Source organism: Vanellus vanellus (genome assembly GCF_965231255.1).
Source record: "Vanellus vanellus genome assembly, chromosome: 3".
Lineage (NCBI taxonomy): Eukaryota > Metazoa > Chordata > Aves > Charadriiformes > Charadriidae > Vanellus > Vanellus vanellus.
In genome coordinates this window covers 48,082,431-48,096,735 of record NC_138907.1, presented here as the reverse complement: position 1 = coordinate 48,096,735, position 14,305 = coordinate 48,082,431, and the positions used below count along the sequence as shown (strand labels likewise).

General features: G+C 45.0%; 1 protein-coding gene across 2 annotated transcripts in view; it reads right to left on the bottom strand.

Moving 5' to 3' along the window:
- Positions 1–14,305, bottom strand: part of TRIM67 (tripartite motif containing 67) — a gene marked incomplete at both ends in the record, with an annotated part of 36,578 nt that overhangs the window by 4,318 nt on the left and 17,955 nt on the right. The window contains 3 exons of one of the 2 annotated variants that reach the window (XM_082480508.1): positions 3,348–3,651; positions 4,699–4,837; positions 7,828–7,973. In XM_082480508.1, the coding sequence (XP_082336634.1) occupies positions 3,348–3,651; positions 4,699–4,837; positions 7,828–7,973 (589 nt within the window). Of the gene's footprint in view, positions 1–3,347; positions 3,652–4,698; positions 4,838–7,827; positions 7,986–14,305 lie in introns of both variants that reach the window. The other variant, XM_082480507.1, reaches the window with a different exon arrangement.

The following is a 14,305-nucleotide window of genomic DNA, read 5'->3' as shown; positions in this document are numbered from 1 at the left end:
TGACAATACATTTTTGAACATATACACCACTCTTTCATTATTCCAAGTAAATCCCAATCTTCACACCTCTTTTCTCACAGTCCTGAACATTGTTATTTCTGGGTGCAACGGTAAGTTCTGAGTGTGGGATTGCTGTGCGGAAGCCTGGAAGGTCAGAGTACGGTTAGGGGAATTTGGCTACCATGAAAAATGCCACTGCCTGTGGCAGCGGAGGCTCTTATTCTGAGATGCTTTCAGCAGCAGCTTGGACAATGTGCGGAGTAGGACTGCAAGGATTGGCTTGAGGAATTAAGAAGAGCAATAAGTTCCACTATTATTGAAAAAGCAATTTATGACCACTTTAAGAAACTGAAGAATTAGTTTAACTATCCATTAACAGTATTTTAATCATGAGTTTTACAATAAGTTAACAACTTCACCCTGTCTATTGTCAAGCACAGTATTTTTCAGTCAATTATAACATTTTTTGTGTGATGAAAACCTGGTTTTGAAATCTCTGAAGTCAGTGAAGAGAGTCTCCTGATTGCAGGGGGCTTTAAGACTACACTCCAAATTCTCTAGATTTTGACTTCCCACTGTCTTTCAGTACAAAATATTGCAGTGCAATTTCCGTCTCTTTCTCTACTTAACCGTGGAGAGGCTAGAGTATCGCCTTTAGCACCAGGAACTCCTGCTCTGGGGAACTTTGCCAAGGAACGGATCTATTGCAATGAATGCCAGTGCCTCTCAGCCATGGGCATGTAACATCTCTGGTGTGAACTGATTATTTCCAGGAATAATGAGGCTGAAAGGTATCTCACAAAGCTATATCCCTACCCTAAAGTGTTTTCTTAACCGATGTTTGTTCAACCTGTTGTCAAAAGTCCCCTCTGTTTTTGAGAGCATGAGAGTCTCCTGTTCCTGCCTCTTCTTCCAGCATTATGGAAGTCATGCTAGTTTTTAAGGATGTAGGCAGGTCCAATTTTGCATTCTGTGAGTGAGAAGAACAAGAAACCGCTCTAAACGTGACAGGTCCCATGAATAGGTCTTTCAAGCTCCACTTCAACTTGTCCTTGAAGCTAGTAATTTATTTATTCCCCTAATTTGTTCTCGTGAAGATTAGGAAGGATGAAATAATTACTAAGACATAGCCTCCATTACAGTAACATCTGAGAGGCTAAAAGCTGTCAATAGATTTCCTTTGGCCTGTGCCACCGTGCCATCACGCCCATGTCTCCGGTGGGGAAAAACAAGACTATTACAACTAATGAGTTAAAAAACTGACCTACTTGACTGTCATGGTTAAAAATATAATGCCTAGACCTAATTTCATTGAAGCGCACGTGATTTCATAAGACTGCATGCCCTTCGCGAGCGTACTTCACTTGAATGGCTATTCCGCGGGTCTATCTGTGCCTTGGATGTGCCGGCAAAGCCTTTGTGCTTTATCTAGTAAAAACTGGGAAACTGTCATCAACAGAAAGCACTTCGTTCTCCTGTTTAAGCAGGATGATTGGAAATTCGAAGTGTTTTCCATTGTGCTTCCCAGAAAAAAAGGTTTTGCTTCGCTCGTCCGTTGCTTGCCGGGAGGAGCATGTCGAGGACCAAATCCATAAAATAGGTTTCTGGGACAGTAGCACACAGAATGGTTGCCAGCTTTTTTCCAGAAAACATAAGCTGTTTCACAGAGCATTAAAATTAATACAGCTTAACATTACTTCCGCCCTAAATCGAATCAAGATATTAAAGGGACAGAGAACTTTTTGGTATATTTGTTACATTGATGTTATTTTATTCTGTATTGACTTAGGACATCATTTAAGGCCTTTGGAGCCAATGAAAATATTCCAATTGACTTCAGATAGCTTTGGATCCAGCTACAAGGTTCTTCCACCTGTCTGTAATGAACTGTGAAATCAAACTATGCTTCAAACAAAAAATCCCAGCAATCACGGTATACTTATTTAAAATACAAGTATGCTTTAGAGTATAAATGATTATTCAACAGGAGACATTACAACCAGCTTTAGGATACAATGAATGTTGGCATGAACGTATCTCTTCAAGGAGATAATATCAGCATTTGAGCATTTTAAAAATCACTGCAAGCCTTTCTTTTACTCATTTGGTACAACAGAAACAACAGCTGAGCTAGTGAGCGTGGAAGACCTGCTGGAACAGTCAGGAGAAAACTAGATGGAAATTGATTCCCGCCCTGCCACAGACCTGCTGTGTATCCTTGCTCAGTCACTTTATTTGTACATCGGTCTCCCACCATGATAGAGTACGTATACAAACATACCATTTTCCAAAATAAGTAAGGGACTTAGCATCCTGAATCACACTCCTCAGCTGAGATCTTCTCAAAGGTCTCAGTTCCCATAATACTCAGCTGACCTTCGGCTGGGGCCTGACCCTCTCGTGGTACACGGAGAGAGAGCAGTGCGGTTCTGCTCTGGTGATACCCCAGGGAGCTTCAAGCAAAGCTGACCCCGTGTAGCTCCCCTACACAGCCCAGCACCATGTCAAGGAGAACACAGCCAGCATTAGGCAGAGGTAACTATCATGAGGGCTGAAAGCCGTGCAGTCACATCAGCACAACGCTGGATCTACGCTGATACACGTTGTCTCTGTATGATTTGGCCCTGGAGGTAGCTTCAGCTAGAAGATGTCTCCCCACCGCTCTGTTGCACAGAGCACAGAGAGCCTCTAAGTGGTGGAAGAAAGAGGGGTTTGGTAATGATGTCTCAGGGGCATTCTGAAATCCTCCTTTGTGTAAATTGCTTGTACTGGTTGAGACACTGTTCAAAGCTCTTCAGTACAACGGCTCAGTTGGATGGATGCTGTCACGGCCCTCACTGCCAAACAGTCCCTTGTGTCCAGATCACCATAGGTGGGACCTACAGCATTATCTTTAATCAGCTTTCAGGACCGGCAATAAACACCTGCATTTTGAACAGGTGATCACCAGTGTTTTGCCTAATTACTGTGCAACCCTGCAGCCACGACTCCTCCTAAGGAAGAGACTCAACCACCTTTCTCCCTGCACTCCTCCAGCACTGACAGAGAACTCCTGCATCCCAGTGCGCTGTGCTCCTGTCTGCTGGTGCCACGGGTGCGCCGAGCAATAAAGGGCTTAACTCACAGCAGGGGAGATTTAGGCTAGATCTCAGGAAAAAAATGCTAATGGTGAGGATAACAAACACCAACACAGATTGCTAAGGTGCAATCACTGTCACTGATGATATTTTTAGAAAGAATAGAATAACTGCGTTTAGCAGGGAGATGGACTAGATGGCTTGCTGAGACTCCTGGTGCAAAGCAGAAAAAAGGATGAGTAATGAGAAGAGCATGCAGGAGGCGCTTACCGATTGGTGTGAGAATTGCAATGCATGAACCAGCTGCGGTTGTTGTCAACGTACATGGCCCACGCCTTGTCGTCCTTGCCTAGCATCATGTCCTTGACGACGTTAATCCTCGCAATGCCAAAGGCTGGATCCGGATGGTTGTCATACCGGTCCACATGCAGTTCCCAGTAATGCACGCCCTTGGAGAAGGCTGCTGTGCCAAGAACAACCCGGTCATCATAGCTGTTGCAGGTGGCAGTCTGGTTGTCATTCGACAGCACTATGTCTCTGTGAGCCGAGGAGGGGTCGAAGGTGAACCACGCCACTGTGGAAGGGGAAAAGGAAAAACAGGATTGTGGCAGAATGGGCTGCGTTCAAGTGTTGTCTGCTTCACTTCAATTAGGAGAATGAGATTCTGCCTTCCTAAAGACCCTTCTGCACTTTCAGGTAATAAAGACCATCTTTCCTCGTTACCGTAGGCAGCTACACAAGATTGCTTTGTGCTGGTACCCTGCTGTTTCTCAGCTCAGAAGTGCCTTATATTATCTGTGCTTGCTCCTCTGAACTTAAGCTGCTAAGGGCAGTGACTTTCTGTTCTCACACGGTAACAAAAATGTCATCGAGGAGACAAAGGCTTCTCCGTGATATGGAAACTGCTCACAAAGGTGAATGGGTTCAGGATCACCTCTAATGGAAACGGAGTTCCACTGCATCCATGCTGGTTAGGACTGACTTCACTAGTTTATCAAAGGGGAAAGAAACGGGGAAAAGAAAACCCAACAGAAAAAGCTCTTAAAATATAAATATTTTATACTGGCCTATTTTGGCAACACAGCATAAAAGTGGAAGTGATAACAGCATGCACTTCTTGATTCATTACAGTATCATTAATGAAGATGAGCTTCTTGTAATGCCCGTATGGATGTCAAGTATAATTACAGAGGAACAAGCGTGAATTCCCATCTCTGTATTATCAAACCTTGCTGCGAAACTGAAGCAGGAGTGAAGAAAAAGGCAATTTCCAAAGATATATGGAGAAGTGGAGACAGAATGTCACAAAAATACCCTGTGTTGCATAACTGCTTCTGTATACTAAAGCAAATAAGAATCTTAGATCCGAGACTTCTACAGCCAAATAAAATTGCATGTTTTGAAACCTGAAGTGTTGCTGATAATGGAAAATCCCCCAAAGTGCTAGGAGGAGAGCTCAGTCCCTGTGCATGCTCAGTGCCCGGCCTCTCTGCTCAGATGATCCAAAATCTCCATGCCAGTAAGTGCTAAAGATATTAGTGGGTATAAACAGATGGAAGTGTCCTGCCACTGCGACCTGCAGCTTTTCACTTACTCAAAAACTGGAAAAAGCCCAACTCACCATCCGATGTCTGTAAAATAACTGTCTTGCTGTAAGGACCAACTCCCGATGAGTTGAAAGCTTTGACTCTTGCATTATAAGTACTGTTGAAATGAAGGCCATCGATGGTGCAGAGAGTCTCCTTGCCAACATATACTTCCTAAACATTCCACAAAAAAAAAAAAGAAAAGAGAGAAGAGAAAGAGGGACACGGTTTAACTATTTCCCTGTGCCTTGTGATCACATGTCAAGACTTCTAAATATAAGCCACAAGTGAACAGCTTCTCGTTGCTTCCCAGGATGTAGAAGTTATGCTCTTATAACATGAACAGCCACACCAGAGGAGACATTGAGGATGGTTAGCAGTGGAGACACTAAGGTGAAGATGAAGCTGGAAGGGTACAGCAATAAAGGGCAACCCAGAAAGATCTCAATTTTTATCCTCTTTTCCTAAACATCTACTCCAAAACACTGTTTTGGATAGCAGTCCCAGTGTCTGACCTACCATGACCATTTTTATAGTTATGTAGGACCAAAAAAGGGGGGAGGGGGAGAACAAAAAAAAACAAGTAAGCACAGTTTTATTCTGTTGGAAAGATTGTCTCATGCCTGTGTTAAAATATAATTTTGAAACCTGCAAACACAGAGCCAGAAGGAACTGATCTCCTAAAGATTAGGATCCCATGCATCACATATGAAACAGCAACTAGACAACAGAGACATCATAAAAGTCTGCAAAGATTTATTAAACAGCAAGCACTTATGTAATGTGAAATATTTCAGGAAAAGGAACATCTAGGCAGACTAATGAAGAGGATCAGTCAGATTATACGGTCTATGATGAACTGAAAGAAGCCTAGAAACCTCGTTTGTTGGAAAACGGAAAAAAGCAACAGAAAATGACAGAAAAGAAAAAAATCCTGTCTTGGCAGTGGGTTGAAAGCCATAGTTCCTTTCCACCTCCGACTTCTCCAATTCTGTGAAATCCATTGATTTATGGTAGCAAAGGGCATAAAGAGCTTAAGGCTGTGACTAAGCAGACCAGTCAAGGCCCAGTTCAGTTAAGACACTTAAGTATATGCTTAAGAGTAGTCCTGTTGATTAAGGATCTTTGATATGAACCTAAAATAAATTAATATGTGATGAATAAGAAAGGGGTTACTGAAGTTTACAGCAGGCCATGCGTTTGTCCACTTTGCTACCATGGTGGCTGCTACATATAACAAAATCTTTTGGGTCCTGAGTTAGCTGGTCATCTTTCACGGAGAGAAAGAAGAGTTTTAATAGAATAGCTTAATTTATCTCCATGTTATAACATATGCTGCCTGTGCAAAAAAGTTGTATTTGTAGGACAACTCTCACATTTTCTAATCCATTTCATATTTTTACCGCCGTTCGCCATTTGTGTTTACTCAGGTTGATGCTCTCTGCTATGATGGGTGACAAAAAACATTCTTTAAATCCATTGAATACTGATAAGGTGCAGTCAGTGTCACTACTTTCAGATATATAACCCATCAAGAAATGGGTCAGCAAACTTATTGAAATGGCATTGCTGAGAATCCCGCAGTTTATCTTTCAATGGGTAAAACTGAGGGTGTTTCTAACACAGCAAGCAAAGTGTTCCCCTTAGAAGTTGTCACCCTAGATTTTTAAGGACTGAGATGGTTTTGTATATTTTTCAATCCAAAATCCTGACCTGGCAGTGCTGGCAATCCTAAAACCTTTGCCAGTTACAAATCCCCCATACAAATGGGCTTGGATACACAGCAGCCTGAAATCTTGTTTATTCACAAGTATTTATTTAGATGTGAATAGCTCTTGAAAAGTTTTATCCAAGAGACTGGAGTTCATAACACCTTGTTCCTAACTCTTCATTCATCACGCGCTAATAACACTCTTACCTACCTACCTACAAAGGTACCTTTTCACGCTTTCAGTAGCGGAGACCACCCTCTTCAAACCCATGTGAAATGACACTTGGACCAAGCAACTGAGGAGACCTTCCAGAAACACAGTGCCCTCTTCAAAATGCCCTGCCAATATTGCTGTGTCTTCTATTGAAGGGCATCCAAACCAGGTGCCTTTGCTGGCTATGGGTGTAGCAGTTTGGCACAGGAAAGCAGTTCCTTACATGGACCAGAGCCAGGACATTTTCAGCTTGAGAAACCTTTAGGTTTCCAGTGGGAAGCCAGTTTGCAGCTCCCAAAGAAATGCCATCACGTGTTTTTGGCAAAATTTCCCATTTGTGAAGACAGCAGCTGTGCTCCACAATGGTCTCCAGATGCTTTCAAGGCACTAGCCCTTAGGCTGGGCCAGCCTGGTCATGGAGCAACAGGAGCATGAAGCCTGCCTAAGGAGGAAGGGACACAGCTTCCAGCAGGATGTGGCTGGCAGAAGCTGAATGAATTAATTCTGTGGTTTGGGTTTTTTTTTAGCAGGATGTGGCGGGAGAGGAAGGGTGCCTAGAAGTAGCCTGCACCTGCGGGCAGGAGGAAGCAGTTGTGGTATCACCCTGAAGGTCTGGAAGGACAGCACTCAGGATGCCTTCCTGTACTTACCAACCCCATTGCAGAATGACTGCAGAAAGCTTCCACCAGCCTGGTCTCATCTACTCCCAGAGAAAAGAATTAGAAATCCCGTATTTTTATGCAGGATCCCATTTTTACTCAGAAAACCAGGAAAAATTGCATTGCACTTCTGGACCAAGAATCTCAGCTGTTGAAATGGGCTGCTATGGACAGATGAGAGTGAGGGCTTCAAAGAAATCTCTGGTTTGTGGAAGTAACCACTTTCAGCTCATTTAGGTTAGTATGGGATTTTCGGGGAGCGGGGGGGGAGGAGATTCTCCAAATTCTACCACGCAGTAGATGTCGTAGTGACTTGAAATTCCACCTTCCACTTCAGCAAGGCCCTCTTTGCCAGAGCCCTGGGAATAACCTCAACAAAACTTCCTCCCCAAGCTGGGGGTCCTTCTAATAAGCAGCATCTGCACCTGGGGCTTTCTACATCCACATGATGTATGCAGGGATGTTTTGACAACCCATATCTTCCCTACCCCCTCTCCCCACCCTCAGACAGACACAAATCCATATCCTGAGGAAACTCATATACAAAGAAACACAAATAAATGCTGAATGAAATTCTCACTCGGAATTGGCCACCATCTCCATCATCAAGTTCCAAGATATAACCCTCCACCGGGTTGTGGCTCAAAGGTGGCATCCTCCAGGCCAATGTCACACTGTTGTTTCTGGTGCAACACTTCTCCAGCTGCAGTAATGGGACGGGTGGCACTGTAAGAGGAACTGGGTACAGATTAGTGTAACTCTACCCTACCCCATCAGTCTGTTCATGGGCAGCGTGACAACCTCCCTCTCCTCGCAGGGAAGTCAATATTCCTTAGGAAGAGGGTCCGTTCCCTTCCTTGGAACAAAAGGCAGTAAAAACGATATAACAAAATGTCGTTACTCAGTTAGACAAATCATTTGGCTGAAATATCGTTTGGCTGAAATACATAAACAGAAACGTATCTGGACATGCTTCTAGTGCCTCATAAGAACTATAGTCTGGGGACCTCACGTCTGGTTTCCTTCCCAGGAAACGGGCTGAAAGAGATTTTTCTCAGGCTAGAGCACTTTGCCCCCACTGTCCCCAAAAGGATAGAGGGAGCAGTGGTGGCAGGGGGTGTCTCATATCATGAGGCGATGCGAGAGATGCAGTGCTGCCAGGCAGCCCAGCTCATTAAGGAAGAATTGGGTTATTAACCAGCAGAGCAGCCACTCTGCCCAGCACGTCAGCAAGATAGAGCCTGAACTCCACTGACAGAAGGAAAACAATTCTTCACAATAGTTTGCTGTTTTTTTTTTTTAAATTTAATCTACCAACACCCCTCCCTACACCCAGTTTTTCATCAAAACTACCTTGGATATGCCTCTTTAGTGACTCGCTCAGGAGAAACACCAAGAGACTGTTGACCAGACCAGCATCTTCAAAATAAAAATAAACAGAGTAAAACATTCACCCATGCCTCTGTGGGAAAGAGGCCTCCACCACACCTTCTCTGCTGAACACAACTAAACTCTCACCGTTCACTCTTTGCTGGAAATTATAAAGTGAAAATTCAGTCTTCTGGAGAGATCTGGCATGTATCTTACGCACCGTTGAAATCGCACAGGTTAAGCGGAATGTAAGCAACGCATAGACCCTGCCTGGTCTTCTGCCCAAGGCTGAATTTCACTGTTCAGGATCATTTTTGCAGAGCTCGACAGTGTCATACAAGCAGCTGAGTGCTCTGAGCATTCATTGTCTTAGCTCTTAACAACGTCAGTTTGCTCTTCTTTTATCTACTCTGCTTGGAGCCTCTAGTTTATTCCCCCCCCCCGCATGAGAGCTAAGCCCTTGAGGTCTTCCTTTCTTCCTATTTTACCTCTCTGGATAAAAGAGGGCTGTTTGCGTTTTGTGTACCAAGCAGGCTGTGGGAAAGTGGATGCTACGATGTGATGGGGCTAAGGCTTCACCCCCACTTTGGAAGAAGTGACACGAAAGCCAACATCACACTTGTGATAAACAGCGCAGAAGCTACTGCAGCTTTCTGCTGCCGCTATCCATCACCACGGTGAACACGGATGGTTGGTAGCCCAGAAGAATGACTGTGGTCTCAAACAAAAGAGCTTTATAAATTAGCTCTTGAAGGTTTTTCTGTGAAAAGAGAAAAAAAAAAAGCCTTGTTCCTATTCCTTGATATTTAAAGATGATTCACAGGATGTCATAAATAAAAACCTGCTTGTTTTTTCACATGGAAAGTTCAGGCTTTTCTCTAGGAGACACTGTGTCTGGAAAAGTAACAGAAATGTGCCATTGCAGGAGTCCAAAACCTGACAACGAGGAATTCAGAGGTAATGGGATTTTTTAAATGAACCATTTTAAGTTTGGGGGTTGGTTTGTGTTTGTTAGTCTGTGTATTTCCAGTGATTGATGAGGTTGGGAGAAGATAGGGCTGTATCAGCCATCCACACTCCTGCCACTTTAGCTAACCAGTTAACCCTCTCAGGAGGCATTCGCTGGATCCTCCCCACTTCTGAGAACTCCCTCCGGCAAAACCGAATGAAAACCTAATTCCTGAAGTTTATGAAGTGCAAAACAGACAACGCCTCCTCACCTCTGAATAGACCACTAACTTCTCCAACCCCCTGCAAAAATCTCCTAGGAACACTGATGGGAGGACTTCAAGAACTGTTCATGTAATGCACAACGCTGAAAAAAAAGAGCACAATTTTGCGGGGAGGGTAAGTGCTTTACAGGTCCCTTTTAATTCTGGAAACAGGAATGCCAAATAGCATTGAAAAAGTTTTCATATGGTACAGTGCTGTTGTTTCCACTTCCCAGGGGCAGTATGAATTTTGGCCCTACGTGTGGGAGTCACAGGCAGTATGGGGAAGTGCCTGGGCTTCTTTACTGTGTCACTGGACAGTTAAGTTTTTGTGAGTAATCCTTATCAGCCTCCTACTCCCTTTGGGTCAACCTGTGGCCTCAACTACACAACCTACAGCAGCTGAAGGAGGGGTGAGATACTCCCACCAAGCAGCTGTGCAGCTTTGCTGGATGATTTTTCTGCTGGATGATTTGCTAACTCAAGGGTAGCCTGGGCTGTAGTGACCATGAAATGCTTCAGTTCGAAATCCTCGAGGCAGCGAGGAAGGTGAGCAACAGGCTGACCACCCTGGACTTTGGGAGAGCTGACTTTGGCCTCTTGAAGAATCTGCTTGGTATGGTGCCATGGGATGAAGCGCTGGAGGGAAGAGGGGCCCAAGAAAGTTGGTTAATATTCAAGGACCACCTCCTCCAAGCTCAGGAGCGATGCATCCCTACAAAGAGAAAGGCAGGCAGAAAAGCCAGGAGGCCTGCATGGATGAATAAGGAGCTCATGGACATGACCAAAAGGCAAAAGGAGGCCTATAGGGAGTGGAAACAGGGGTGGGTAGCCTGGGAGGAATACAGAGGAATCATTCAAGCACCCAGGGATCAAGTTAGACAAGCTAAAGCCCAGATAGAACTAAATCTGTCCGGGGACATTAAGACAAACAAAAAATCCTTCTTTAAGTATGTCAGTGAGAAAAGAAAGATTAGGAAAAACGTGGGCCCTCTCCGGAAGGAAACGCAAGAATTGGTTACCCGGGACAGAGACAGAGCTGAGGTACTCAATGACTTTTTTGCCTCAGTCTTCACTGGCAAGGACTGCAGCCACATTGCCCATGACGCAGAATGCAAAGGCGAGGATTGGAAAAATGGAGAACCGCCCACTGTAGGTGAAGATCAAGTACAAGACCACCTGAGGAACCTGAAGGTGCACAAGTCCATGGGACCTGATGAGATACATGCGCGGGTCCTGAGGGAACTGGCAGATCAAGTCGCTAAGCCACTAGCCATCGTATTTGAGAAGTCGTGGTGGTCTGGTGAGGTTCCTGTCAACTGGAAAAGGGGAAACATAACACCTATTTTCAAAAAGGGAAACAAGGAAGACCCGGAGAACTACAGGCCAGGCAGTCTCACCTCTGTGCCTGGCAAGATCATGGAGCAGATCCTCTTGGAAACTCTGCTGAGACACATAGAAAACAAGGAGGTGATTGGTGACAGCCAGCATGGCTTCACCAAGGGCAAGTCACGCCTGACAAATTTGGTGGCCTTCTACAAAGGGGTTACAGCGGCAGTGGATAAGGGAAGATCAACCGATGTCATCTACCTGGACTTGTGCAAAGCATTTGACACCGTCCCACACGATATCCTGGTCTCTAAATTGAAGAGACATGGATTCGACAAATGGACCACTCAGTGGATAAAGAACTGGCTGGATGGTCACACTCAAAGAGTTGCGGTCAATGGCTCGATGTCCAAATGGAGAGCAGTGACAAGTGGCATTCCTCAGGGGTCGGTACTGGGACCTGTACTGTTCAACATCTTTATCGGTGACATGGACAGTGGGGTCGAGCGCACCCTCAGCAAGTTTGCCAATGATACCAAGCTGTTTGGCGAGGTAGACACGCTGGAGGGGCGGGATGCCATCCAGAGGGACCTGGACAGGCTGGAGAGGTGGGCCCAAGCCAACCTCATGCACTTCAACAAGGCCAAGTGCGAGGTCCTACATCTGGGTCAGGGCAATCACAAGCACAGATACAGGCTCGGCAGGGAATGGCTGGAGAGCAGCTCTGAGGAGAAGGACCTGGAGGTTCTGATTGACGAGAAGCTCAACATGAGCCAGCAGTGTGCAGCCCAGAAGGCCAACCGTATCCTGGGCTGCATCAAAAGAAGGGTGGCCAGCCGGTCAAAGGAGGTGATTCTGCCCTTCTACTCCGCTCTCGTAAGACCCCACCTGGTGTACTGCATCCAGCTCTGGAGTCCCCAACATAAGAAGGACATGGACCTGCTGGAGTGTGTCCAGAGGAGAGCCACAAGGATGATCCGAGGGTTGGATGAGGAGAGGCTGAAAGAGTTGGGGCTGTTCAGCCTGGAGAAGAGAAGGCTCAGAGGAGACCTTATTGCAGCCTTCCAGTACCTAAAGGGGGCCTACAGGAGAGCTGGGGAAGGACTTTTTTACTAGGGCATGTAGTGATAGGACAAGGGGGAATGGCTTCAAACCGGAAGAGGGCAGGTTTAGATTAAACATTAGGAAGAATTTTTTCACTTTGAGGGTGGTAAGGCACTGGAACAGGTTGCCCAGAGAGGCTGTTGAGGCCCCATCCCTGGAGGTGTTCAAGGCCAGGCTGGACGTGGCCTTGGGCAACCTGGTCTAGTGGGAGGTGTCCCTGCCTATGGCAGGGGGGTTGGAACTCAATGATCTTCAAGGTCCTTTCCAACCTAAACCATTCTATGATTCTATGATTCTATGATGCTTGCTGTGCGTGCCCTCCTGCCTCCTCCCCTGAACAGAGTATGGGCAGAGATTTGCCTTGATCTCAGATTACTTCTGGGAGGAGAAAAGGTGAACACTTGCAAAAGTCATAGGAAAGTGCAAAGCAAGTTGAATAATCGGGACACTGGGATATACTTCATAGTGAAGAGCAACGGGACAGGACTAAAAAGAGAAAAATATAGGCTAAGTGTCAGAAAAAAAAAAGAAGACTCAGATGTTAAATTACAGTACTGTCCCACTTCTTGTTCAACTTAAAGTCCTCAAGAGAGTTTTTGAAGGAAAAGAGTAAAACTGTTTAGGGAGAAATGACACTGAATTGGCACAGCAAGACCTATTAATGAGTCTGAATGATGTCCTACTATTTTAGAAGTGCTTCATGCAGGTCACACTTAGCTAAAAAATGTGATATTGATGTCTCACGTCAACTCAGCAGTTTCAAAACCACACTACTCAATGCATCTCAGAGCTGATCTCTTCTCAGTGTAGAGCAGGGCTGTTCTAAGATGTTGTCTGTTATTCGTCCCCTTGACAAGCAAGTTGTGCAATGATGCCCTGCACCTTCCCAGATTGATTTTTAAAGGACTAAATGCAGTGAAAGAAACCCTCAGAAACATGAAAACTTTGACGTCCTCCAAAACTGCAATACGGTCTTGTAAGAGCCTGAGTCATTGCTGTAGCAAGTGCCCTACAAACAGTGTTATCGAGAGAGAAGGACAGACCACAGGCAAAGACCTGGGTCCATGACTCAAAGCAGACAGAACCAGGGATAAAGCCTACGATGAAACAATTACTCTTTCATTATCAGGGCTGGGCAGCTCATGGCTGGAGAAGCAGAGAAGATTTGTGGCAGGAGCTATGTCTGGGGCATCTTCATGGACTGGTTGGCAGAAGAGGGAAGGAGTCACTCAAGACAAGGAGAAGGGGCATATGAATGTGTATTCAGAGGTGGTACAGAAAAGTAGAGAGTAGCCGTATTTTTTCCTATTTTGTACCTAGTCTCTGTTTTACAACAAACCAAGATTGCATGACAGTTCTGCCATTTGAACAGAACAAACCTGGGACACGTATTTGCCTGTGCCCAGGCAAATATGATACACACGTTGAGCCAGCCATCAAAGAGCACAGGAACTTTTTTGCTGTGGCACTCAGAGAAAGCAACAGAGAGAAGGAAACGTGGACAGAAGAAAGCGATCTGGGAAAGCTCAAAATGCCAGCAATCACTAGAGCTGTGCGTGTGCCTCAGCAGGTCAGCTAGCCTGGGGAGTGTGGGACTCTTGCCAAAGGGCTGTCAGTGAGACCCTTTGGTCAACATGACTGCTTAAGCGTTACTTCTGCACCTATCACGTTTCTGCACATTTAATTTGTTACCAAACTCCCCCTGACCTTTATTTATTGAGATTAGCTTTAGGTATGGGCTTATACAGAGTCCACCAGTGAGGTACATAAACAAGTCATCAAAGCAAATGTAATGTGATTTGTTCTCATTTTCATTCTTTGTCTAACACAGTCAATCAATGTTTACTTACAAGCATGCTTTCACTCTAAATGACCCTTGCAAGCTCACTGAGGTTGAATGAGGCCAGAGTTTGAAAAAAAAAAAAAAAGGAATTCAGTCATGCACTAAGCATCGATAACAATAGTACAGACCTTACATTGTAAAGCTTTTGGAACAAAACAACTTGCCGTTGGAAAAGCTACGCTGGCCCTATTCTCCTATGT